Raw genomic sequence first — 27,705 nt, forward strand, 5'->3', positions numbered from 1 at the left:
TCTACCACAAGGACGAATTAAGTAATCAATTTCTGCTTACATTTCCATTCATCCAATTGATGGCAAATTACACATAATAGCAGCATACTTTAATGTCGATACCAATTTATACAATGCACTTCCTTATTTGTCTCACAAAACGAACACATTCCGCCCCGCGCAACGCGCGGGTAACCCATCTATATATATATATATATATATATATATATTAAGTTTATGAAGAAAAGGAACAGTATACTTGCCCCTCTTTTGTGAATTTTGGTCCACTTATTTTCTTTATTGTCCATTTTGGTATTGTTTTCCCTTTTCTCCCCCTGGACTTTTTATATTTGTGAATTTTATCACTTTTAATCTTTTGATAAAAGTATGGTCAATATCTCTGGTCAAGGTCAACTGTTCAAGGAACACGACTCATCAGGATGCAAGCTACGTGTTCCTCTTCTATGCATCCTCATCTTTTCACCGCCTCCCCCGTCCAATTACCTTACAACACTTCAAATCCAATTTTATTCTTTACCTATTTTCTATTCGACGTATTCTTGATTCAACAAAAACCACCTCATCTCTTTCTTATTCTCACCACTCCGTCTGATGGAGGGCTTTTCTCGGATTCGTTCGTAGTTTTCGCTCCATCTCCATCTTCAATTTCCGTCGCCGACAACAAATCAGACCCTCTTCATTGTCAATCCCGTTCTCAATCTTTCAACTTCTACCCAGATGAATGATTAAAGACAAAAAAGGTGTATATGTTTGTATCCAGCTTAGGGATTCAATCTTTCAACTTCTACCCAGATGAATGATTAAAGACAAAAAAGGTGTATATGTTCGTATCCAGCTTAGGGATTCAATCTTTCAACTTCTACCCAGATGAATGATTAAAGACAAAAAAGGTGTATATGTTCGTATCCAGCTTAGGGATTCAATCTTTCAACTTCTACCCAGATGAATGATTAAAGACAAAAAAGGTGTATATGTTCGTATCCAGCTTAGGGATTCAATCTTTCAACTTCTACCCAGATGAATGATTAAAGACAAAAAAGGTGTATATGTTCGTATCCAGCTTAGGGATTCAATCTTTCAACTTCTACCCAGATGAATGATTAAAGACAAAAAAGGTGTATATGTTCGTATCCAGCTTAGGGATTCAATCTTTCAACTTCTACCCAGATGAATGATTAAAGACAAAAAAGGTGTATATGTTCGTATCCAGCTTAGGGATTCAATCTTTCAACTTCTACCCAGATGAATGATTAAAGACAAAAAAGGTGTATATGTTCGTATCCAGCTTAGGGATTCAATCTTTCAACTTCTACCCAGATGAATGATTAAAGACAAAAAAGGTGTATATGTTCGTATCCAGCTTAGGGATTCAATCTTTCAACTTCTACCCAGATGAATGATTAAAGACAAAAAAGGTGTATATGTTCGTATCCAGCTTAGGGATTCAATCTTTCAACTTCTACCCAGATGAATGATTAAAGACAAAAAAGGTGTATATGTTCGTATCCAGCTTAGGGATTCAATCTTTCAACTTCTACCCAGATGAATGATTAAAGACAAAAAAGGTGTATATGTTCGTATCCAGCTTAGGGATTCAATCTTTCAACTTCTACCCAGATGAATGATTAAAGACAAAAAAGGTGTATATGTTCGTATCCAGCTTAGGGATTCAATCTTTCAACTTCTACCCAGATGAATGATTAAAGACAAAAAATGTGTATATGTTCGTATCCAGCTTAGGGATTCAGCAGCAAGGGGAAACACACATACAACCCATTGTGTGTGTGTGCGCGATCGTGACCCAGGAAGAGAGGCACAAGTAAATTGGTAGCCAACAGGGAAAGACTTCACTGCAGTTCGCACGTATTCTTCTTCTAGGGTTTATGTCATGTTCACTGTTGTGTCGGTCCTTGAAGATGGGGAGTAAACTTTGTTTGTCAAGTAAACGCTTGGTCTATGTGGATTTGTTCATGCCCTCCCTGTTCCACCTGCTTCCCACCGCTTCCTCCTGAACCACCGTTTTCTATTCCTATGGAATCAACTTCCTTCATCTATCGATTCTGCTAAGCAACAATACACACCTGTGCTTTTGTTAGTGATGGTGCGACGCCGTTAGCTGCTGTTGTAACTGAAGTTAATGACTGCGAGATTTGAGGTGTGATGTGCGAACAGTGTCGTTTCGCCGCCCGTTTCCCTATTTCAGTTTCCACCTCGCTCTCCAGAACCTCTCTGTAGAGCACCACTGATTTAACATGCCAAAATCAGAGATGTCGATCCTTCTTCAAATAGCAGACAATGTTTTCTTCAAAACTTCCTTTACCGGTGCAACTACAGTTATGCTTCGCGTGGTGATGTAGCTAGGTTCGATCTGATGTAGCAGGATGCTGATCAATTTCTTGATGTAAGCCTTAATTTCTTTTCAATTTCGGGTTTTAGAAAGCATAATCTTTGTTATGGACTGATGATTGCTGATATATTAATATATGGTCTTCCTTTTCTTTTTTGAGATTGTCTAAAACTCCCATGTTTGGCTTTTATCAGGTGTAGATGAAAGGAACATAAACAGATAGAGGTGTGGGATCATCAATGTCAAGCGAAAGGTTACTCCATCAGGAATAAAAATTTTATTCTTTCATTTTCTATATTTTCACTCGCTTTTTTACCATCCTTGATTGTATTTTTATTTTGAAATTCAATTTTTTTTGTTTGACTCCCATATTTCTAGGGCTTTGTCAAATGGAACAAATTAACAAACAGAAGAGTTGTTACACCAATGTGAAGTGAAAGGTTACTCCATCAGGAATAAAAATTTTATTCTTTCATTTTCTATATTTTCACTCGCTTTTTTACCATCCCTGATTGTATTTTTATTTTGAATTTCAATTTCTTTTGTTTGACTCCTATATTTCTAGGGCTTTGTCATGAGTGTTCACTACCCTAAGCTTTGTGTATATACAAGTTCCATTATACTGAATTCTATTTGAAGTACCAATTAGAATTCAAAAAAGAAATGTTATGTATGACTGTAGGTGTCTGACTGCAGATCAGGTGTTCACCGCTGAATAGTTAGCGTAACAATGGGGTTTCAGAATGGTGTATTTGATCATACCCACTACAAAATCATAACACATGCAAACTCAACATTTTACCATTAAATATTTAAATCAATACTCAAAATCATACATTTATGAGTTTTTTCTTTTTCTACCAGACAGGTGTTCTTGTAATGCCAAAAAACGGAATTGGAGTAAGGGGTTTAAAGGTATGCTTTTGAAAACATATTATCTTCTACCTTCTAATTTATACTAATCGAATAGGACTGTTCATAGTGGTATTGTTATATTTTTGGGGAAATTAAAAAAAAAAACCACATGTACTTTCATAATCTTATCGATTTTGCCATTTACCTGTTTTATTTAGTCATTAAACCATTATACTTTCTTTTACTGTCTAAAAATTGACCTATGTTGATATTATAAAAATTATAAAAAAAACAACTTATTTTTACCATTATACTTTTTTCCTCGTCTAAAAACTTTATTTACTAATTAAGCTGCTACACTAATATTTTTTTTATTGATTTAGTCATTAATCTCTTAGTTTTTGACGATATTGCCACAAAACTATTATGATGAAAATCTAAAAAAATAGTTCATTGGCTAAATTACATGATTCAAAACTTTTATTTTGTCATAAAATGGTTGGTCGACCATTTTCTCTTTCATAACAGTTGGTCTATTTGCTCCCTGTCCATCCTGCTAACTGTTAAAAAATTTTAATGACATTCTATTTTTTGTTTATTCATATTATATATTATGAAGCAAAAAATTGGAAGTATGGTGCAAGTCAAATGGAAGGCTTGCAATCTGGGATCTTAAACTACAAGCTTACCAGCATTCTTTAGTTTAATTTATAAACTTTAACTTTTATTCAATATAATAATAGATTTGATTTTTGAATAATCAAACCGACAAAATATAATGGAGTCTTGATAAAAATGTATATGTAGGCACAATTTGGGCAACATCAGTTACTACATCAATGGTTTGCACAAGTGCTAAGAGAGCTGCATTTAAGCCTGACGTTAGACATGTAATTTATATTGAAGCATTTAAAAAATTTATATTTATCTTTGTGGTTATTTTATATGTATTTGTTTCCCACTATAGGATGCATGCACAAGGTTTAACGTTGGTAGGTAAACTTTCAGTTGAGTTTAAGCCTATTCACATATATTCATATATTGAATGGCAGGTATGCATCTGAACATAGAATTTGTTATTCCATAAAAGATTTAAGAATGTAGGCTGAAAATCTATTTTGTTGATAGGAAGGTGGATGAATTGGAGAAAGCTATTTCTAAGGCAGCTAGAGACCCCGCTAAATATTGAATCGATCAACCCGGACTTGAAAGAAGCTTTAAATGGACAAGACTGCTACAGCTCAAGTAATTTTTTTTAATATAAACATTAAAAATTCAGACAATTGGTTTTATTCATGAGGTGTTAAGAAATCAGTGATGGGAACAGACTTGAATGGCAGTAGCTCTTCCACATTTAGTGGGATGCGTCAAGAACTAATGAGTCTGCCAAGTGCACATCAGCAAGACTGATGTTAAGTGGATTTTTTTTTTTTTTTTTTTTTTTTTTTTTTTTTTTTCATATCTTAGAAAGAAAAACTAAAATAGAGCAATGTATTTTCATTTTAATGTTTGGCTTTATATAATTTGGATCCTTTTTTCTGCAAAGGGCAATGTCCTTTCTTTTTATTATTTTAAGCATCAAAATTGTAAAAGGGCGGATTGCAGAGATTAACAACATACTTAACTGTGTCTACCAATTAAGACAATCTACTATACATGTACACAAAAACAATACCTTCCAACCCCGCAACGCGGGGGTTAGCATCTAGTTATTATTATAGTTCTCAAGAAAAGAAATAGTGAACTTGCTATTTTTTTGGCAGAAGTGGTCCCTATACTATTGTTGGGCTTCAAAGTTAGGAATAGTAAATTTCGATGTTTTTTGGCAACTTTGCTCCTCATTCCTTATCCATTTTGACACTTTTGGTGCTTGCAATCAATTTATTTTTACACTTTTCAGGAACCTTTTAATATTTAAAGTTTGGCCATAAAACTTTAACGGTTTGACAACTTTGATCCCTTTTCTAAAAAGTTGCTAATTCCTACCCTTTTAATTCTTTAGCCATTTTGACACTTTTGGTCCTTGTTGTAAAAACTTTTACATTTTTTTCATAAAAACATGAAAAAACGGTCCGGGACAAAGTCCGGACTTTTCATCCGTGCACTTTCTACGTCTGACATATTTATCAATTCAGAAATAACATTGAAAGCTTCTGGCCCCCGTGTAGCGGAGGTAACCTTTCTAGTTATTATTAAAAAATTTATTTGAACTTATACTGTGACAACCTGAAATTTTATTTCGTCACTGTAACCCATTGCCGCTAATAAAATAATTTTATTAGTATTTTCGTTAACATTTGGGTTAGACAAATCAATAAATGTTTTATTTTATTTTATTAGTGTTATAATAAAACAAATAAGAACACGTGAAATACCCTCCAATTTATTTGGAAAAAGTTTTTAATTACGACCATTTAAACGGGTAAAATTTTAAACTCCGTTTAACGTCGGTATGGGGTGGATCCCCACCAGGCCAGCAACTCAAGCCCTATATAAGGGATGAGTAGCTCTTTCCCATGAACTTTTCTCACTCTCAAAGCTCTCTCTATACTTTCTCTCTCTACAAGTTGGTTTGTTCAAGAATCACCTCATTCAAGCTCCAAAATCGTAAGTAATACTCCCTAACTTGTTGTCTAGCTTTGCATTCATACAAACTCGATATTTAATCACCCAAACACCTTAAAAACTCGAGTTTACGGTTTGGGAATACCTCCCAAAACCGTAAACACCCTTAAGGGGGTTTTTGAAGCCCAAAATCCCTCCAAAACTCTTTTAATACTCATCCTTGACTTATAAACATACATGCATGAAGTTGGAAACCCAAAATCGGGCCTTTAGGAGTGTAAACATGAGTTTACGGTCCATGAATATTCATGAACCGTAAACACCAAAACCGTAAACACCAAAAAGGGTGTTTTAGTGTCCCTAACTCCCTCCTTAGCATGTTAAATGGGCTAGAAACTTGTATGATTGAGCTTAGGATCACAAAACACGAAACGAATAGTGTGCTAAAGGGTTTACGGCAGTAAACCCTAGGGTTTACGACCGTGAACTCCTAAGGAGTGGTCCAAAGACCGCAAACTCCAAGGGAGTGCCCCTTTTGAACCCTAAACACCCCTCAAGCCTTGGAATTTACCTTGGAACCCTTCCTAGTGATACAAGAGACTTGAAAGCTCACAAATACACTACTCCCATGAGTTTACGGCCGTAAACTCATGGGGGGAAATGGTCCCTCAGCCGTAAACTCACCTAAGGTGAGTGTTTGAGGAGTAAACTCCATATTGAGGCCTAACACTCCTTCCTTACAACCCAATAACCTTCTAGCCCTTGACCAAAGAGTTTTTCTTCGCATTAGGATGTCTATATGTGTTTAATTACTGTCCTAATCACTAATTACTTGTAAAAATATGTCTTCACATGCTACTAGGGTCATAGAGTGTGTTCAAGTCCTTACTTGACACCAAAAACTCACCCGACACTTCCACCTGATCTACTCGCAACTGGTGAGTTCATACCCCTTAATTAACCTTTTCAAAATGTTTTTTACATGTTTTAGGGGGGGGGGGATACAAGTTAAGCGCAACAAGTTTTAGCATCAAATCATATGTGATTTATAACTTGCAACCAAAAAGGAATTTCTATACTTTTAGCTACTTGTCAATAAAACTGTTTTAGATAATTATCAAAACGCATTTTCTATGTTAATTTGTTGTTAAACTATTTTCAAACTGTGTTTAAACTACTTTTCTTTTAAACTATGTCTACACCAATATATTTATATAAATAAGACTTGAAGGACTTAGGACTGATAGCTCGGCTTATTTCCTGTTCTTGTTTGATTGTGGTCTTAGGGTACATTGTTATTCGTCTGACTGTCGTTGATCTCTTAGTTATATATCATATATATATATATATATATATATATATATATATATATATATTTGTGTTAGATATGAAAGTCTTCATCTTATTCAACACCTTTGTAAATCAAAGGCATGAAACCCTACACTCTATTTAACAATAATAGGTATAGTTAAGACTACTGCTCGTTACCTCTATCACTATGATACTCACTATAATTACTAATATTACGAGTTAAGGCACGTTAAAGAGAATACTCTCTATACTATACTAAAAGTTACTATACTATAATACAAGAGAATACACTAATCCAGAACATGACACACTATCCCTCTATACGACACTCTACTGCGCAAATTCCATGTAACCAGAGCTTCCTGGAAGGAAAGCAACACTACATGTATAGATCTATACATGACAGACGCTATTACATCCCGATTGTTAACTACAGTCCGAACCGACTAGGCCCAAGGGTGGAACTACATCATTACACCACGTATGACCGGGAAGGTCATCGGGCTCTCTCTATCATCACTCATATTGGTTACATGAGAGATTACATCCATATCCGAATTAGCTCACTAAGAATTAAAGTCCAAATTAACTTCCCGAAGTAAATAAATATATATTACTAATTGAAGTTTGCGACACTACTACAGCCAGTCGACAATACTTTTCCTCATCCATGTTACTTGAATGAAACTTATTACCTTATTTTTGTAACTGAAAGTTTCAATGAAAAATACTTGTACACACTCGAAGGATTTAACTTACAAATGCACAATTCTGGAAAATATGGGATTTTCTAGGGATTTCTACTACTTTCAAACACTAATTTCAGCTTTTATACTACATGATTGTCAACACTTTTATATGACAACAACTAATAAACAAATCATGAATTAGTCTTTGTAACTTGGTCAAATAGCCCTAGTCTTTAGTCTTTGTTATACACGTGTAGATAGTACCAGATTATGTGGAGATATCGTTGAGTGACAACTCAATTTCTATTTGTATATAAATACATGTAAATAGATGAAATAAGATACAGAGAAATTCAAAATCATATTCTTCTTTACTGTTATGGTATCAGAGCTATAACATTTTTTTTTCTCTTCTTCTTCATCCGAGTTGTGCAATTCCACCATGTCGCAACCTACAAACCAACAACTCCTTGCTGCCGCCCAAATTGCCTCAACTAATCTCAATTTCCAATATCCCTCCCTCAGCATAAAACTTGATCGACACAACTACGCTCTCTGGCGCACAACAATTGTCTCAGCCCTTGAATGCTTTGACCTTGATTCTTTCGTCTTAAATCCCTCTCCTCCTGCTGAGAGCCTCCCTCCTACTGTTGGAGAAAATGGGGCATCATCACTGAACCCTGTTCCTATTCCGAATCCCGATTTTGTAACTTGGAAAAAGAAGCATCGTTTTGTTTTGCTTTGGATAAAGTCCACCCTCTCTGACAAATCACTTGCTCTAGTCGCTAGGTCAACCTCTTCACAACAGGCCTGGCACATTCTTGAACGCACCTTTCAAGCCCAAACAAGAGCCCAACGCTTGGCCCTCAAAACCCAATTACAAACCATAACCAAAGGCTCTCTTTCAATGATCGATTATCTGGAGAAAAAACGTCAGATCGCTGATTCTTTAGCTGAAAACCTCACTCCAGTCCATGATGATGACCTAATTACGTACATTCTTCAAGGGCTCGATTCCTCCTATAGCCCCTTTGCCTCCGTGTTTCTGATGACATCCGACACAACCACTGTTGATGACCTCGTTGGATTGCTTCTTCAAGAGGAGGCACGTCTTGAACACGATCTTGCAAGGCAGGCTGTCACACAGCTTCCTGTTCCAGCCTCTACTCCACCTGTCTCATCCTTCCCTCTGGCAAATCAAGTCAACCGCAACCACAACACTTCTCGACCACCTCCGTACTCTCCCGGCCAAAGCTCTAACTACCGGGGTTCCGATGGCACCAGTCGACGTCGCTGTCTTCACTGCCAATTATGCAACAAGCCTGGCCATGAAGCTATAAATTGCTGGCAACGTGGGAACCAAACTGATTATCCCTCTCGACGCCCCCTAATCGTGATCAACCACGTCAAGCTAACCTTGCCCATCATCCCAGTCCATCCACTGTCATGGACCCTTCTTGGTATTTTGATACCGGAGCTACTGATCACGTTACTCCTGACTTAACCAAACTGCAGATCACTGAACCATACACCGGGGAAGACAAATTGCAAGTTGGAAACGGTAATCAGTTACTTATTACTCATTTGGGCTCATCTTCATTATCTTCATTGCATTTACCAAAAGTCTTTATTGTCCCTCGTTTAACTAAAAATCTTCTGAGTGTTTCCCAACTTACACAGGATAACAATGTTTTTATGGAATTTTGGCCTGATCGTTGTTTTGTTAAGACCTTATAGGGCAAACCAATTCTACAAGGCCACGTTGAAAAGGGTCTTTATCGCTTGAATCTTCCATCTAATAAAGCATCATCTACCATGGCTCTCTCCACTGTGCGCACCTCTTTATCTGGTTGGCACAATAGACTTGGTCACCCACATGAAGGCATTCTTCGACGCTTAGTTTCTACTTTTCAATTACCAGTTTCTTCTAGTAATTTGTCTCATGTTTGTGGACCATGCCAATTAGGCAAAAGTCATCGATTCCATCTACCATCTCATCATGTTTCTTGTTCTAAGCCTTTTGAGCTCATGTATTCTGATGTTTGGGGGCCATCCCCTATGTTCTCAATAAATGGAAGTAGATATTTTGTGTTATTTATTGATGATTTCTCCAAATTTGTGTGGATTTATTTCTTGTCAAACAAATCCCAAGTACTTCAAACCTTTATACATTTTCACACAATGATCAAAACTCAATTTGCTTGTGATATAAAAAAATTTCAATCGGATTGGGGCGGAGAATATCGAAATGTCTCAACTTATCTTCACAAACATGGCATCAACCATCGTGTTACATGTCCCCACACCTCCGCACAAAACGGTGCTGTAGAACGCCGACATCGTGTCATTGTTGAAAAAGGCTTATCTCTTCTTGCTCAGTCCTCTCTTCCACACGAATACTGGGAACATGCATTCAAAACTGCAACCTACATTCACAATCGTACTATAACACCTACCCTCAAATATCAATCCCCCTATTCTATTCTCTACAACAAGACACCCGACTATGCATTCATGCGTACTTTTGGGTGCCTTTGCTACCCTTTCTTACGTCCCTATCAGCCTCATAAGATGGATTTTCGGTCTCTCCCTTGTGTCTTCTTAGGCTATAGCGCCTCTCACAAAGGTTACCTGTGTCTTCATCGCCCGTCATCCTGTATTTATATCTCCCGCCATGTTGTCTTCAATGAAGATGAGTATACTTTTGCAACTCCTCAAAATCAATCTTCCCTCTCCTTACCTACCCCCGCTCCCTCACTCTCTTCAACATCCCTTCTTAATCATGCGCATTCTTTATCTGTCCCTACCAGCTATAATAATTCCTCAACTGAAACCTCTTCCACTACATCCCCATCCACTCCCTCTACCACCCTTCTATCTTCACCACCTTCCTGTCCATCCCATCAGCGTCCCACCATCAGTTCTCACGCAAAACAATCTTCTCTGCGTTTTCTACGCCCAGGTCCTCATACTCAACATAAAATGATCACCCGTGCCCAAACGAATTCTCTAAAACCCAAGACCTTCATAACCTCCACAAACTCACCACCAATTACCGAACCTAAAAACATCCCGCAAGCACTTAAAAATCCGTATTGGTTAAATGCAATGACACATGAATTTAATGCTTTGATGAGAAATAAGACTTGGACTCTTTTCCCCCATCCCACTAACACTAATGTTGCTAGCAGCAAGTGGATTTTCAGAATCAAGAGACATTCTGATGGCACCATTGAACGCTATAAAGCCCGCCTAGTTGCTAAAGGGTTTAGTCAAGAAGCAGGCGTTGATTTTTTTGAAACTTTCAGCCCTGTTATTAAACCCACAACAATTAGATTGGTTATCTCTATTGCTCTTTCTCAAGGTTGGACGATACGACAACTGGATATAAACAATGCCTTCTTAAATGGTGTCTTATCAGAAGAAGTATATATGGATCAACCTCATGGCTTCGAAGATCCGTCTCGTCCAAATGCTGTTTGCAAATTACACAAGGCCATTTATGGCTTAAAACAAGCTCCTAGGGCCTGGTTCAATCAATTAAAACAACATCTGATCCGACATGGTTTTCGAGCCTGCCATTCAGGTACATCTTTATTTGTTCACTCATCATCTACTGCCACAATATATATTTTAGTCTATGTTGATGATCTGATAATAACAGGCACAAATCCACATATCATTCAAAAGCTTATTCATCAACTACATCAAACTTTTGCACTCAAAGATCTGGGTACTCTCACTTACTTTCTTGGCGTACAGATTTTCAAATCAGCTGAAGGTTTACAACTTTCCCAGCAGAAATACATTCAAGATCTGCTCACAAAAAATAAAATGCTTGAATCCAAGCCTGTATCAACACCAGCTGATCCATCGGTTCCACTCGTGACTTGTGGTGACCCATTTCCTGATCCAAAACTCTACAGACAAACAGTTGGGTCTCTTCAATATGCCACAATTACAAGACCGGACATCACTTATGCAGTCAACCGGGTCTGTCAGTTCATGCATGCTCCGACTACTATCCATTGGCAAGCTGTTAAGCGTATTTTACGGTATCTGAAAGGAACCTTACATCACTGTCTTCATTTCAAACCACACTCTGCCACCTCACTCTTAGCTTACTCAGATTCAGGATGGCTGTCCGACAAAGATGACAGCAGATCTCAATATGGCTTTGCCATATTTCATGGTCCAAATTTTATTAGTTGGACTTCCCGTAAGCAAAAAGTTGTGGCCCGGTCCAGTACCGAAGCTGAGTATCGTGCTCTTGCGTACACCACTGCTGAATTATTATGGATTCAGCATCTTCTTCGTGATCTTCATGTTCATCTTCCAAAACCACCTATACTACTCTGTGACAATGTTGGCGCCACTTTCATGTGCAAAAATCCAGTTATTAGTACACGCTCCAAACACATTGCTCTTGACTTTCACTTTGTCAGAGAACAAGTTGATGCTGATGCCCTTCAAATCTGTCAAGTATCCTCTCTGGATCAGTTAGCTGACATTTTTACTAAACCATTAGGAAAAGATCGAGTTTCTCAGCTAAGGTCCAAGCTTCAAGTTCAACCTCCACTTGAGCTTGCAGGGGGGTGATAACAACTAATAAACAAATCATGAATTAGTCTTTGTAACTTGGTCAAATAGCCCTAGTCTTTAGTCTTTGTTATACACGTGTAGATAGTACCAGATTATGTGGAGATATCGTTGAGTGACAGCTCAATTTCTATTTATATATAAATACATGTAAACAGATGAAATAAGATACAGAGAAATTCAAAATCATATTCTTCTTTACTGTTATTATACGAGCAACGACACTAAAATCTTATGAACTCACCAGCTTTATGCTGATACTAGTTTTCAAAATAACTTGTATCCTCAAGTCAAAGATAGACAGTACTGGTGCAGCTTTTGAGAAGATGAAGCGTATACAAGACCCATCATTTGTTTTGTTTATACTTTTGGTGTCTATCAGAACTATATAGAATACGCTTGTATTTAAAATCATTATATTAATACAATGGTTGTTATCGCTTGTTTTTACTATTATGCAATTGTTATGATACTGTACGTCCTTCACCTCAGAACGTATTCCGCCGTTCTCGGTTTTGGGGTGTGACATATACATATAATTTCGAATATATTTTTAAATAAATATAAATATATAAACATAAATTTGTTTTCAACTGTATTTATATATATATATTTAAAATGATATTTATACTTCTAAAATCATATTATTATTATTATTATTATTATTATTATTATTATTATTATTATTATAAGGATATAAATATATTTTAAAGGTATAAATGTTTTTTAATTTCTATTTTTGCTAGATCTTATTTGAGGCATTTATATATAAATGCGTTCTTATTATTATTTTATATATACCTTTAAAAATGTATAAAAACATTTTATAATGTATAAATAAGTTTGTATATATATATATATATATATATATATATATATATATATATATATATATATATATATATATATATATAAACATATCCTTTTACGAATTTATACATACTTATTTATACGTATAAAAGATATATCTTTTTATGTATTTATACATTTTAAAAACATATGTATATATAAAAATAAAGTTTTTTTTACATATGAAGATGTTTTTTATGTATTTATATAAATATGTCTTTTATACATGTTTTTGTGTAAAAATAATTCCATACGTTACTTATATGTATAAAACATTATTTATATATAAATATGTTTTAAAATGTATAAAATACATATTAAAATATATTTAAAAATGTATGTATAAATTCATAAAATAAGAATTAATAATAATAATAATAATAATAATAATAATAATTATTATTATTATTATTATTATTATTTAGTTTTTACAGAAAATCTTGTATTCTAATAAAAGAATAGTTTTATTCTTCTTTTGACATGTGTCACCATATCAGGCCTTATAATTAATGCATATTTTATTTTTCTTTTGCCATGCGTCACTCTATTATATCTACTAATTAATACATGCCACTTGTCAACCTATTTATTCTTCATTTTAAATTTCAAAATTTTAAATTTTCCACTCTAATTATATTAAATTAAATAACATTAGAATAAAAAATAAAATAAAAGTAACACAAATTATAAAGTGATATAATTTTATATATTTATTTAAATCAATTATTATAATTTTATATATTTATTTAAATCAATGATTATAATTTTATATATTTATTAAAATAAATGATTAATGGTTTTAAGTTTTTACTATTAAAGTTTAATTAATTTTGTAACCGTGATTTTCATGGGTTATAAACTAGTTACATAATAAATATAACATGTTGTGAAGTAAAAACACCAAAACTCCTTCAGCTTGGTGGTTGAAACGCTCCTTGCTTTGTGGAAGACTCGAGTTCGAATCTCCCTCGCTACCTTTTCAAGGTCGTCGCCTTTTTCTTTTCTTTGATGGAAGTAGTGCTGACTTGGAGCCACGTCAGCTTCCAACTCCTCAAATTCCATCCCATTCAACTAAGGTGACCGGGTCCGATTCTTTAAGGCCAAAAAACCGGTATTCGTGTGAACCGGTAAAAACCGGTTCGGTTGAACCGGTCAAAACCGGAAATTTTAAAAAATATTTATTATTATTTTTTTTATTTTTATATAATTAAATATAATTAAGACATCAACCGGTTTTTCCGGTTTTTGAGACCGGTCCGACTGGTTGGACCACTTGAACCCTCGAACCAGTAAGACGACTGGTTCGGTCTCCGGTTCAGTTTTCAAAACCTTGGTTTAGAAGGTCAAATTCGGCCACCAGGTAAAACTGAACCAATTTTTAAGTTATCTTAGGGTTTTAATGTATCAAAAAATGGACCTGAGACATAACTATTTTATGTAAAATTGGGGGCTTTTTCATGACAATCATAAATCAGGTTAAGCATCAAGTCGTGAAGAGCATCAAAATTAAAAATCAACCTCCAATCTAAACTTGCAAAGTCACAAAGAACAAACTGAAAGCTGTATTTTTGAGTTTAGATAGGAGGGGAGATGAAACATTTGACTAAAACTGAAATTGAAAGCAAAACGCAGGCACACATTATTTTTTACCATTACTTGGGACCAAATCTCATATCGATTGCGACTCAGGGTGATTCCCTGCTAAGGATTGAACTTCGGTACCCTGCCTAAGTTCTCGAACCTCTACACCTCGTCCTCGTCCCTACCAACTCGGTATGAAAGATCAAAGAGAAAAACAAAATTCTATAAAACCTCGAGTCAGAAAAACCTAAAAGGACTCCTCATAGTTTTCAGTCTCCTCGTTTTCTTCATTGAGAGGTGTAATTTTTTAGCTAATCGAGAATAACATTCACTTATTTTCACGTTTCTACCTTCAATCATGCCCTTGTCGCCAATTCTTGCCTTCAATCGTTTCTGCCTTCAATCATGAGTGTGTGTATCTGTGTGGGGAATCCAAACAGGTATCTGGAAGTTGAGAGAAGAAGTGCAGTAAGGTGCATTAGGGTTAGAGAGGAAGAGAAATAAGAAGGAGAAATATGAAGAGCAGGTGCGTATGGTGAGTTGTTTTCGATCCAAAGGTGGGATTGGGAGATGGCAGCTACAAACATGGAACATGACTATTTAAGTCTAACACAGTCCTTTCTTGCTTGGATGAAAATGTTGAAACTTCAGGGTAGAGAGGGAAAATTTGTGGTAAGGATGGAAACAAAATCGTTGAAATTTTAGGATTAAAGAGAGGAAAATTTTATAAGTAAGGAACCAAAATGTTGAAATTTTAATAAAGATGAAAAAACGTGATTATAAAATAATTTTACTTGCATGTTTTGTTTTTTTTAATTAGTCAATAAAAATATTTAGTCACATGTTTTATCAATGAATTAAACCGTGATTATGATTTGTTCACATAAAATTTAAATTTGTGTCACCTTATATGCTTTTACGTCTCGGTTAATAGTCATCACAACATAAAACCATATATCAAACAAAAAACCGTCATAGTTGATGACATTTTGTGATGACTTTAAGTTAACATGTGACTAAAATATTATTGAGATTTGATTAATGACTTTTAGTGACGCAAATAAACAAATCCATGGCAACCCTTTTTTTAATAACCAATGCCATAGGTACTTTTTGTATTAATGGAAGATGACAAAGACATAATGTAATGGTAAAATGTATGCACAAAAGTTTTGTGTACAAAAAACACATTAACCTGCAGAATCCAGTCGAAATTGTAGGTTTTGAACAGTTCGAATCAGTTTTATGATAAATCGTGTAAAAAAGAACGATTAAATGTTTGTAGAAATGATATTTCATTATCTTAGGCTGTTGGGTGTGGACAACATGTTATTGCATGTCACCACACCTAAAAGGTGTCACATCATCATCCTAATCATACATGGATGTTATAATACCCAACGTGGAAATGAGCAACACCAAATAACATGTAATAACACTATTTATTTTTTATTTATTTTTTTTGATGTTTTTAGTTTCTATATTTCCAATTTCTTTTTTATTCATGTCATAATATTTATAATTATCATATAAATTAAATCATAAATTAAAAATAATTTTTTAAAAGTAAAAATAAAATTTTAAATCCTAAATTAAAAACAACATAAAAAATTACAACTAAGGATAAAAACATTTAAAACCTAAAATCCAAAAAAAAAAATATAAAAGAAATTACATTTTTGATCTAAATTATTCATCTTCAGTGTCATCGTAGATATTATGTGCCAAGTCTTTTCGAAGTTATTTGTGTTTTCGTTGGTCTTGAATATCAACGACTCTATGTAAGTATTCTGTTGTCCTTGGTTGAAATTGAATGTGTCCAGGTTCCGTAGGCGAATACTCCGCAATGTTTCGTCCTTTATCTTCAATCACCATGTTATGCAATATGATACATGCATACATAATATCTCGTAGAGTGTCTAACTCATAAGGTCGTGCCACATGTTTAACTATGTGCCATTTTGCTTTCAGAACTCCGAAAGCACGTCACACGTCCTTACGTGCTCCTTCTTGTCTTCTTTTGAAAAATTTGTCTCTTGGTTCTATCGGGTGTCGAAACGCCTTCACAAACGTGGAATATGGTGGGTATATTCCATCCGTGAGGTAATACCCGAACTTATACTCATGGTCATTTACTGTGAAAGGAGCATCCGATGCCTTTCCTGTCAAAAAGTGTTGAAATATTGATGACTGATCAAGAACGTTTACATTGTTGTTAGAACCCGCAACTCCGAAAAAACATGTCAAATCCATAAGTCTTGTGATGCAACAACCTGTAATACTAACGAAGGTGATCCAAGATGACCACTTGTGTATTGACCTTTCCACGCCATAGGACAATATCTCCAATCCACTTTGTGCAATCAATGCTTCCAAGCATATCCAGAAAACCATGACGTTCTTCATGTGCCACATATAGTTGTTGCATGTCATTCAATGAAGGTTTGCGCAAGTATTTGTCAGCGAAGGTTTCAATAACACCTCTCGCCAATCTATATAACATTTCTCGTGCAGTTCGCTTTGATATTCTCATATAGTCATCAATAGAATCAGACGACCCCCCCACCCTCCCAAAGTCATATTCTTGATTGTAACAACACATTTTTGCAACCCTGTAAAACCTCGTTTACCTCTCGCATCATACCACATTTGGAAATATTCATATCTAAACATAAATTTAATTTTTAAAAAAATTATTTAATAATCTAAAGAACATATACTTAATTTTTAAAACAATTATTTAATAATCTAAGAAACATATATTTAAATTTTAAAACTGTAATTACAGTACACGTTTTCCATTGCATTGGTTATTCGTTGAAATACATTTTTCCACAAATGAAACCTTCTTTTAAAATCGCTAGGTTGGTAGACACATTATCCGTAAAATAATCGTGTAATAGACGTCTATGTCATTCTTCATGATCTCTGTTCAACGCCGCACGCCTGGTCATTAGTGGAGTTGACTCTTGGGGTAGCATGTCGGTAACATATCGATACATCATACACACGAATATATCATCCTCGTCGATATCATGATTGTATGGATGTAACGAATCAAAAAGATCCAGTTTTTTTAATTAAATAGAGTACTAGAAAAGAAAATGAAATTGAAAAAAATAGGAATTCTTAAAAGAATTTGTTGAGTTTTGTAGGTAAAATAGAGATAAAAATATTGTGTATTTATATTAATAGGGATTTTTTTTAGATTTTCGTGACCGTTTGCAAACGATCGAAAATGTGACCATTCCAATAAAATGTCTCCTTTCCTACCGTTACCATAATAACATCTTTTATCATAACACCAAAAAACGCAAGAGAGGGGGGGTGTACAAGACGTTATAACACCGTTTTTTGTCGTCCACGTCGGAATAACGCCTAATGGCGTTGCCCGCTCCCACCAATCTTATAAAATCATTTTCCCTCCAATAATGGAAAATTCAACTCTAAATACTTATTCAATCATTCTTCAAGTCGGCAAAAAATGTGATTTATTTCTTGGGAACGAAAAATACTCTAAATACTACTTTTTGGAAAAAAATACAAAAAACAAAAAAAATGGGCTAACTAATTGTCCCCTCAGGTTTTCTCTTGCTTCTTTGATGTGTAATCGGACACAACCGAGCCTCATCTTCACAACAACAATCACTTATTCCTCTTCTACGCACATTAATGCAAATAGTTAGATATGATGAAGATGCGGATGTTACACTACACATTACTTCAAACATAAATGTTAATTAAGACACTATAATCAGACTTGATATATATTACACTATTATTGTTCTTGATGACACGAGGAACAAATTATATGGATTTAAACTCATGGCATGAAGATGATATCATACAAGGGGTAAACGAATTTAACCACAATATATACTTACTTCATTACACAACAATATTTAAGCTTATATTAACTTGATCACCAAGTACATACACATTCTCAAACCAGAATGAAAATGGATCATGTTTTTAGGGTCAAGATTCGGTTACTTTATGACTGTTACTGGAACTGCATGGTGGCTCTTAGGGATTTGTAGGCCATTTGAACTTGATATATCATCATCAACCAACCTAATACATATTAGAGGATAACCGCGGGGCCAAAAGGACATCTAGTGGAGTTGATTTGCAGATAGTCATTCCGGAGCTTTCAGTCATATCAATAGGTTCATCTGATGGATTTTTTATCTCAAACTGTTGAATCAAAGTAGCGAGTGTTAAACCCACAGCCTGGAGGGAAAAGTTAATACCAGGGCACATTCTTCTACCACTACCAAAAGGAAGTAAATCATAATGTTTCCCTTTGAAATCAATATCCTTCTGAGTTGTCAAGAATCTCTCCGGCCTAAATTCGAGGGGATCTTGCCAGATGTTTGGGTCGCGATGCATCTTATAAAGATTGACCAACAGGCGAGTGCCTTTTGGAATGTTGTAGCCACTCACAATGCAGTCCTCCGTTGACTCATGAGGAGCTGAGAGAGGTGCAGCTGGGTATAAACGTAATGTTTCTTTGATGATCGCATCAAGGTAGATTAAGTTCTTCATGTCTGACTCCTCGACCAATCTGTCTCTTCCAACATGTTCATCAATTTCGTCTTGTGCAGTTTTTAGTGTTTTTGGGTTATTGATCAGTAATGCTAAAGCCCATGTTAATGTCCCAGATGTCGTGTCCAAGCCTGCTACTAGGAGTTGCTGCCAAATGGATCTTGAATTAGGGTTTCGGAAAACTACAAAACATTAATTGGAAATGAATCACGAAATAATGAGATGAAAAAGTATGAGTTTAATTACTTGACATGTGGCTTTGATAATTGTATCATGGTCAAAACCGGGGAATTCCTCTTGAGAAGCATCTTGAAGAATGGAATTCAACACATTTATGAAGACTCGGTTGCCTTCATGGTCTTGTTGGGGAGATTTGCTTTCTTTTTTGTGTTCTTTTAACCAACCCTCAAAGATGTTGTCCAAATCATTGGCTGTCTTCTTCATTACTTTTATGTATCCACCCACATCGAAACACTTGAGGTAAGGGATAAAATCAGAAACCACAAATGCCCCAAGTAACTCAAAGAATTTTCTTACTATGGTCTGAAATCGAACCCCTTCCTCCTCATGTGGCAAAAACCTCTTCCCTGTAATAATCCTAACCATAACATTTGCAACCAACTTCCCAAACCATTGATTCATCTCCACCTTAATCACCATCTCTGAATTTTCACTCGTTGTGTCCCTTATACAACCAACATATAAATCTTTGATGGATGCTCTAAGCTCTGAAGCTCGAATATGTCCAAACATATCAACTCGCCTTTGAGATAGAGCTTCAAGCATGACCATCTTGCGCATTTGTCTCCAATACTCCCCATATGGACCGAGACCAAACATGGCATTATCATAAGCCATGAGTTTTGTTGCCTCTAATTTTGGTCGATTTGCAAAGGCCTTGTCATTTGTAGTAAAACAAGCCTTAGCTATCGTCCCACTAGTCACCACCAGAGCATCGTGAACACCAAGCTTAATGCTAAATATAGGGCCATATTTATCTGCCATGTCACCTAAAACATGGTGAGGTAGCTGAGGTCCACCCAAAAGGTGTAGGTGTCCGATTATAGGCCATGCTCCTTTTGCTTGTGGTGGTCTTCGGTTCTTTCCTCTCGTTGCCCTTTTTCTGTTTCTGTTGAGGATGTAGATTAGGAAAGGTAGTATGATAAGAGAAAAGCTTGTGAGTACAATGGATGAATATGAGAGATGGAACTCCATGGCTTCTTTATGAATAAAGAGTGGAGTAATTAAGCTCATATATTGTTGCATGGGTACATATAAGGGTATAAGTAGGCGTGTGTAGCTTTTTGGAATCCAAGTATAAATATAAAAATCATAAACAAGTTTTTGGGAACCGTGCCAAATATAAACATATCTGACCAATGATCTTTAACATGTGTTCCTAAAATATCTTGAATAAAATATATAGGGTATTTTGCTTCCATAATAAAAAAATTATTGTATTTTATATTTTAGAAAATGAAGTATCCTCGGCCTGTTTGTATGCTCTAGGTTTTACCTTTCAATATAATAGTTATAAAAGGAAAGAATCAAAGAAGCTATTTCATGTGAAACAAAAAATAATTAATTATCTCCCTGATGAATTGAAGTCTATTGCTTTCGTCTTTTCCGTTTCTTTATGATACCAAAACCTGTAACAGGGTACCAAATGACAAGGGAATGTTGGTATTCTTATTGTTATTTTTACGGTTGCTGCCGTCCTTGATGTCTACTCACTGTTGTTGGCAATGACGTCCTTGTCGTTGTCATAATCATTGTTATTATATTAATATAATGTCTTCATCAATATTATTGTTCGTATCGGTAAAACTAAATATGCTTTTTAATTTAATATTATCTTTAGCGTAGTTAATAATTTAGAAATGACTTATTTGACGTTTTTAGTCTTTGATCACGATGGTTAATATTTAAAATTCCAACCATCGTTGTGAAATAACGTAATATAATTTATAATTGTCTGTTATTTTCGTCTATTATTATTGTTGATTAATTTAAAAACCATTTATTTGGAATACTTTCGACTATTACAAAAAATTGTTTTTGCCTTTTTAATTAATTTGATATGTCGTTTTGGTTTCATATTTTTAAACATTTAAACCTTTTTAGCTATTTTAAACATTGTTAAATTCATTTGATATTTTGATTTGAGTTTCGCATTTAAAATCATATTTATATGATCAAATAATTGTTTTATATTAGCATTAATATCATAACTAGGCGCACCCGTCCCATCTAGACGTCCCGAATCTTCCTCCCGTTCACTCCTCTTATATATTATTATTATTATTATTATTATTATTATTATTTGGTTTTAGATTTTTACGCTTTTACCTTGGTACACTCCTCTTATATATTGATATTAATGAGAAGGATATATTTCTTGGGACACAATAACAATCTTGAAGTTGGAACTTTTCCAAAACCACATGAATCATTTATGCAATTTTGTCGAAAGAAAATGAAATAATCAAATTGTTAACAATAACTGGGGAAAACAAACATGTAATATGTAAAGAGACTAAAACCATTTCTATTGGGCTTTGTATGCTTCTTATCCCACATTGCTCAAAAAAACACAACTAAAGTGAAAGCAAACATCTTTAAGTAAAAATGCTAAAAACCATCCTCTTGCATTTTATTCATGTGTATTTTTTATTGATATTGGAATTGAACTCTATCAATTCCAGGATCGGTTGAAAGAGATGTAGTTATTGGATAAGAAATCGTCTATTTCTGTTTTGAGACATATTCCATAACATTTAGATGGGTCCTATTATTAAAAAAAATCAAACAATGTAGTTCCAGATGAATATTTATCTTCAACCCCATAGATTGAATGACCTGTTCTATAAAATATAATAGATAAACAAGTAACAGATGATATAAATGAAAGTTGTGCCCACCAAATGGAACAAGTGAGGAAACTGTTTAAAACAATCATGTTTTGAGAATATCAAATATATGCAAAGATACAAACAAAGACACAGAGTGGTAAAAAGTGTCACTCATGTATGATATTAACATTCAAACATTCATGAGGGAAATACCACATGTGTTCAATATTGAACCTACCTTTTCGACTTTTCTTAGTGATAGCATATCTCCTGTAATGTAATAACTGAGAGTTAGTCAACGACTTCGGTTTAATAGCAACAGAAATATTCAAGACACTAAGAAAGAAACCATATTCCTCTATTTCCTTTCCTTCTAACAACACCCATTTCATTTCACCAAAATCTAGTTCCTGAACCCTAAAGAGATCTTTTTTTGGATCGCGATCCAAGAGATAAAGCTTTTCACCTGCATTTACAAACTCCCGATGTAAGAAGCTCCAAGCCGGTTTTGGAAAATTATTGGTTTTAAGTAATGTCAATTTGGGATTTGGATAGAGTTTAAGTTCTTCACATAAATAACTACTGATGGATGATAGGGTATATATCTTCCCCTTGAAAGCAAGTAAATCAAGGAGGGTGTAAGCAGAGTAGACATGAATCCATTCTCCTTTACCCAATATACAAAACCAAATTGAATGACTATATTTCAGAAACGCCACCAACACCCACCCAGATATTGAAGGTGAAAAGACAAGGATAGATTTAATCGAATCACACTTTGCTAAACAAGGGAACGGAGGGAAATAAAGTTGATGCCTTGTGATGGGATTCACAAGCCAAAAGTCAGGGACTTTACTCCCAAACAAGATCAAGAAGCCACAAGTTAATCCAACACATCTCCTGCCAATAGAATTAGGAATGCGGATTTTGAACTTTATTCCTTCAAAGTCTTGTAAATAGCATTCTTTCTTATAAGAACAATCTTTGATCCATATCGACATTGGTGGTCTGGATTGCATAAACATCTTCTTGTTAGGGAGTGCGAGTGATCTCCATGACTTGCAAACTCCACTGAATGCAATAAAATCAACCGCTCCCAGTTTCATTAGAACTAAAAGAAGCACATCATGGTTCAGATCTGACCAGGGTATAACACCACTTTTGTCACGAGTTTTGAACCTCTTCTTCCTACAAGATGCATCATCATGATTCTGGTTTCTATTCCTACTCCTTGTATTAGCCATTAATTCCTATACTTAGCAAAAGGAAAAAGAGAAAATAAGCACAAATATGAAAAGGATCATGAGGTAAAAAAGAAAAACAAAAAGATAGACAATCTAATTGTGCGTAGACATGTTAAAGAAGTCTTAGATGACGCAAAGTGGAAATTAGCAGTTCTAGAGAAGGTAAAAAGTCTTAACAAGAATTGCATTCCTAATATACAATTGGCTAAGTCTATTACTCATTTATAGAGGCAGAAAAAGCTGTGAATGATCTGAACGATTAATTGACCATTGAACAAGAAAAAACTATTCGAAAATTTAGCATCAACAGAATAAATAAATAAATAAATAAAAAGAACAAATGCTACTTAAAGAATCAAGAATCAAGAAACCGAAAAGGCTGTAAGTCACGCGTCAAATGGATCAAACTGCTAGATTTCCCCAAAAGTAAATGATCATTTAATCAAATTGTGATAATAAAATTAGGAGACCATAAACCATCAAGGTGTGAATTAACATAGTTCAACGATCGACAAATTCCAGGTATAGTTCAACGATCGACAAATTCCAGGTCTATAAATTTTTTTTTTTTAATTGTCAAGAAATCAATAAACATTTATGCTGTGACTTACTCAACTACAGAAACAGATTTAAATCATTACTTCAAGAAACTTATGAATGAGTAATAAATCGCATTGATATAAAAAATTAGACCCTAGATAATCAAGCAATCAACTAAGCGAAACTGAAAAGATGAAACTGAAAGTAAAAATATTTGACAAGAAAGGTACCTTTCACCGTGGTAGACGATTTGGTTAGAAGAATATGTTTGAGTTTCTAGGATTAAGAATTTTAATCGGCAGAAATGGAATTGCGAGACATTGCTTCCACAATTATAGCAATCCAGGAACGATAATTCTGCTAGTTCGCTTCATTTCTCCGGAAATAGGGTTATAGGGCTGGGCAAGAAAAACTGAAATCGAACAAACAAGATTGAACAAAACCCAAAGCTAAATTAAAAACAAACCGTTTGGTTCCAAAACTCTTTTTTTTTTTTTTTGTTACAGGGTATGGTTTTTTGGGAAGTGTTTTTTCTTACGTAACTATTCATGTTTTAAAAAATTGTACAATTTGTATATTATATAACCTCTAAAACCTAAATTGTTGTGCATAAGAAAGTTATCGTGTTTCGGCTACGGTTTTCTATATATAAAAACCAGAAACGAAATACATTAAAATTGAATTGTTTTAAAATATAAATCCATTTCTATAACCATTTATAGATTCTACATAATCCAACAATTGGGAGTAAGAGAGTGTGAAATCAATTCCACTTAACATAGGCATGTCTTCCCAAATACATATCACAAGGTTTGTTGTCAAAGTTTGAATATGAGTCTGCGAATTAGGTTTACAATAAATCAAGCAGTTGTAGTTTCCACAGCTTTACTCTGGTAGACATATAAAACGCATATAATATCAGGTTTCAAAGAGAGTTTAGCTAGGCTTCAACATTCATTTTCATGGTAATATAACTGATTGGAAATTATTGGTCATGATAAATGGGCAAAGCTCCAAATATATGCTTTGTAACATCGTGAAAATTTCAAATAGATTTTTCATTTTCAAAATAAATTAATCAATTAAAACCTTTATCTCGGAAATCATTAAGTAACATTCATTTGGTAAAATCGCACATTATCATAGTTAAATTACAAAACCACGTAAACGAATATTCTCGATGCGTGTGTACAACCCCATCGAGTTCTCTTCTCACGAACAACCTACAAAATATTTTAACCGCAATTGTAAGCATAAAGCTTAGTGAGTTATCTAGTATACTACATATTCCACCATATATACAACGCATCCACATACAATCCTCGACTATAGAGTCGAGCAACCAAAACTCCTATCCACATACATATATCATACATAATAGGCCCAACCCAACTCTCATAACAGACAGTGGCGGAGCTTGAACAATTATCTAGGGGGGGCCGAGAGTCCGTTGCTAATCTGTAGGAATTTCCTTTGTTTTATGTAGTTTTGTTCCTATTCAGATTAGATTGAGAATCTCAAATAAACACAGTAGAAAATTTGCCCCAAAGGTTTCCCCTGTTTCTCTTTTTCCCGTGTTTCTCTGATTTTAGTCATTTTAGAGCACCACGAGGTCGGTTTCTCACATACTTTCTATTCCAACATTTAAATGAAGAGGCTATAAAAGTGATGAGCCCATGAACTCTAATCACATCTTAAGGTAGATATTATCACTTTTTGCAAGGAGAATTTTGCTAGGCAGAAGTTTTACCTTGTGGGAATCTTATGAGCTGCTTAAACTACAGCTGTGCACATATCAATGAAGGCTTGATTATGTGTCAAAGGTGATTTATGTGAAAAATTGTAGGTGTTAAATCAACAAAGAAATCTCCTATCAATTTTGTAGCTCAAAACAAAAACTTCATATAACTTATTTGCAAATAAATTAAGCCCTAATTAAGTGACTTGCGATCCAAACTCTACATTAGCAAGATCAAAACTTTGTTTAAAGGAATATAACACCTGAAACAACTCCACAAGAACAGAGATATCTTACAATCTGGATTCAACAGGTCAGCAGGTTTTGCACAGTCGAAATATCACCACACAACTTACAATTGTCACAATAGAATATCCAAGTTTGTTTATATAGCTTTTCATTCAGGGGCCTCAGGAGAAACTTACAAATTGACATAAGAAACTCTAACCCCTAATTTGGAGTTTGGACCGAGAGAAAAGAGGAGTTAGAACTTAGGAGAAACTTGCAAACAGTAGCAACAGCCAACAGTGCAGCACATCAGGCAGCAACAAGTGAACTGGAAAGAAAGAACAAGATTCGGGATTCCATACCTGATTTTTGGTGAATGGCGCTTAGTGATGGGCGATTGCGAGAATGATAGTGTGAGACCAAGCAACTGAAGCGAGTGACTCAACATACCAACAACGACAGCAGGCAACAACGATTCAGCGAACGGAATTGGGGAAGAACCGATTTTGATTTCTATTTCTTGGAGATTTTGGATTGCTTCTTGGAATCTGGATTCGGGAGGGGCCAAAGCCCAAGTTTGAAGATAACAGGCCTGTAATTAAATTTTTTGAAGTATAATTTCTATCTCTAGCCCAAAAATCAGGGGGGGGGGGCACTGCCCCTCCTGGCCCCTTAAATACTTCGCCCCTGATAACAGACCCCGCCCAAACATACATACGGGCCCTATCCAACCATACACAACGAGCCTAGCCCAAACTCCATTGGCAAGAGCTACATCTTGGTCTTCTGTACTATTGTTAAGGACAAAATCCTGACCTCCCATACAATTTCAAAGCTATACATAGTCGAAATCAGATAAACATTCGAACAAATGATCCACCCAAAAGCAATAAATCAAACAAGAATCATGTAGTCGAGCATTAGACCACGAGTTCTCAGGTTATCCCACTTAACTGCATACAATCCCTTAGGGTAAACATTCAACAACAGTCAATACTATCATTACCCTAACCAATCATGACACCTAGCAGTATCATACAATCAACAAGCAAGGCCTTACCAGTCTAGCATACCAAGACAACAAAGGTCCCATATTGCATAAGCATAACAAGGAGCCAACCTACTTAACTAGCATACTTGTACTCTAACAGTACCATGTATCATACCATGCAAAGGATATATATATATATATATATATATATATATATATATATATATATATATATATATATATATATATATGATACATGGCATAATGAGAAACTCACTTGAACTGAAGAATCGAAGAAGTACAACAACACTCTCACACCTTGCACTGCTCAATCTTGTGAACCAACTAACACCAAAAGAGATAAATCCTTGATCAACAATCCAAATCCTCCAAGTTTGACCCAAGGTCAAACTGGTCAAAATTCAAAGGTCAACCAGGTCAATATCTACCACGCTGTGGTGATCTCTTGGCCACGTCGTAGGCATGTCCAGACAAAATAAGCGACACGCAAGACGTTGCCATGTCGTAGGCCTTCCTTGGCCACATCGTGGAATGGCAGGACCAAAAAAATCATGAAATGAGACTCCACCATGTCGTGGTCATTCTTTGGTCACATCGTAGCCACTGCTAGAAATCATTTTTCTCACATTAAGGACTTAATCCATTAAGTTGCCTTTGCTCCAACTTTCCAAAGGGCTTCCTTGCCCTTAAATGAACCATAAAAATCGTTACTTTATGGACATGCATGTCCAATGCATGTTACTCCCA

At 35.0% G+C, this 27,705-nt stretch overlaps 2 protein-coding genes across 2 annotated transcripts; both read right to left on the reverse strand.

The window, feature by feature from the left end:
- Positions 1 to 18,564: 18,564 nt before the first annotated feature.
- LOC145101804 (strychnine-10-hydroxylase-like) lies at positions 18,565 to 20,616 on the reverse strand. Its single transcript, XM_079039069.1, has 2 exons — positions 19,591 to 20,616; positions 18,565 to 19,491 (listed from the first exon to the last, which is right to left on the reverse strand). The coding sequence occupies exons 1-2, from the start codon at positions 20,608 to 20,610 to the stop codon at positions 18,871 to 18,873; spliced, it is 1,641 nt and encodes a 546-aa protein (XP_078895195.1). The 5' UTR covers positions 20,611 to 20,616; the 3' UTR covers positions 18,565 to 18,870.
- A 1,653-nt stretch (positions 20,617 to 22,269) lies between these two features.
- LOC145100179 (uncharacterized) lies at positions 22,270 to 24,490 on the reverse strand. Its single transcript, XM_079037550.1, has 2 exons — positions 24,211 to 24,490; positions 22,270 to 23,446 (listed from the first exon to the last, which is right to left on the reverse strand). Exon 2 carries the CDS (start codon positions 23,438 to 23,440, stop codon positions 22,364 to 22,366), a length of 1,077 nt encoding a protein of 358 aa, XP_078893676.1. The 5' UTR covers positions 23,441 to 23,446; positions 24,211 to 24,490; the 3' UTR covers positions 22,270 to 22,363.
- Positions 24,491 to 27,705: the final 3,215 nt, after the last annotated feature.

The sequence above is a fragment of the Lactuca serriola genome, chromosome 4, assembly GCF_051521515.1.
Source record: "Lactuca serriola cultivar US96UC23 chromosome 4, Lser_US96UC23_V15, whole genome shotgun sequence".
NCBI classification, from domain to species: domain Eukaryota; kingdom Viridiplantae; phylum Streptophyta; class Magnoliopsida; order Asterales; family Asteraceae; genus Lactuca; species Lactuca serriola.

Bases quoted from the DNA above. Each gene is read 5' to 3' on its own strand.
- LOC145101804 (XM_079039069.1), bottom strand. From the start codon at position 20,610: ATGCAACAATATATGAGCTTAATTACTCCACTCTTTATTCATAAAGAA. The intron at 19,492-19,590 runs GTAATTAAACTC...TCCATTTGGCAG, and splicing joins TTATCAAAGCCACATGTCAA to CAACTCCTAGTAGCAGGCTT.
- LOC145100179 (XM_079037550.1), bottom strand. From the start codon at position 23,440: ATGGCTAATACAAGGAGTAGGAATAGAAACCAGAATCATGATGATGCA.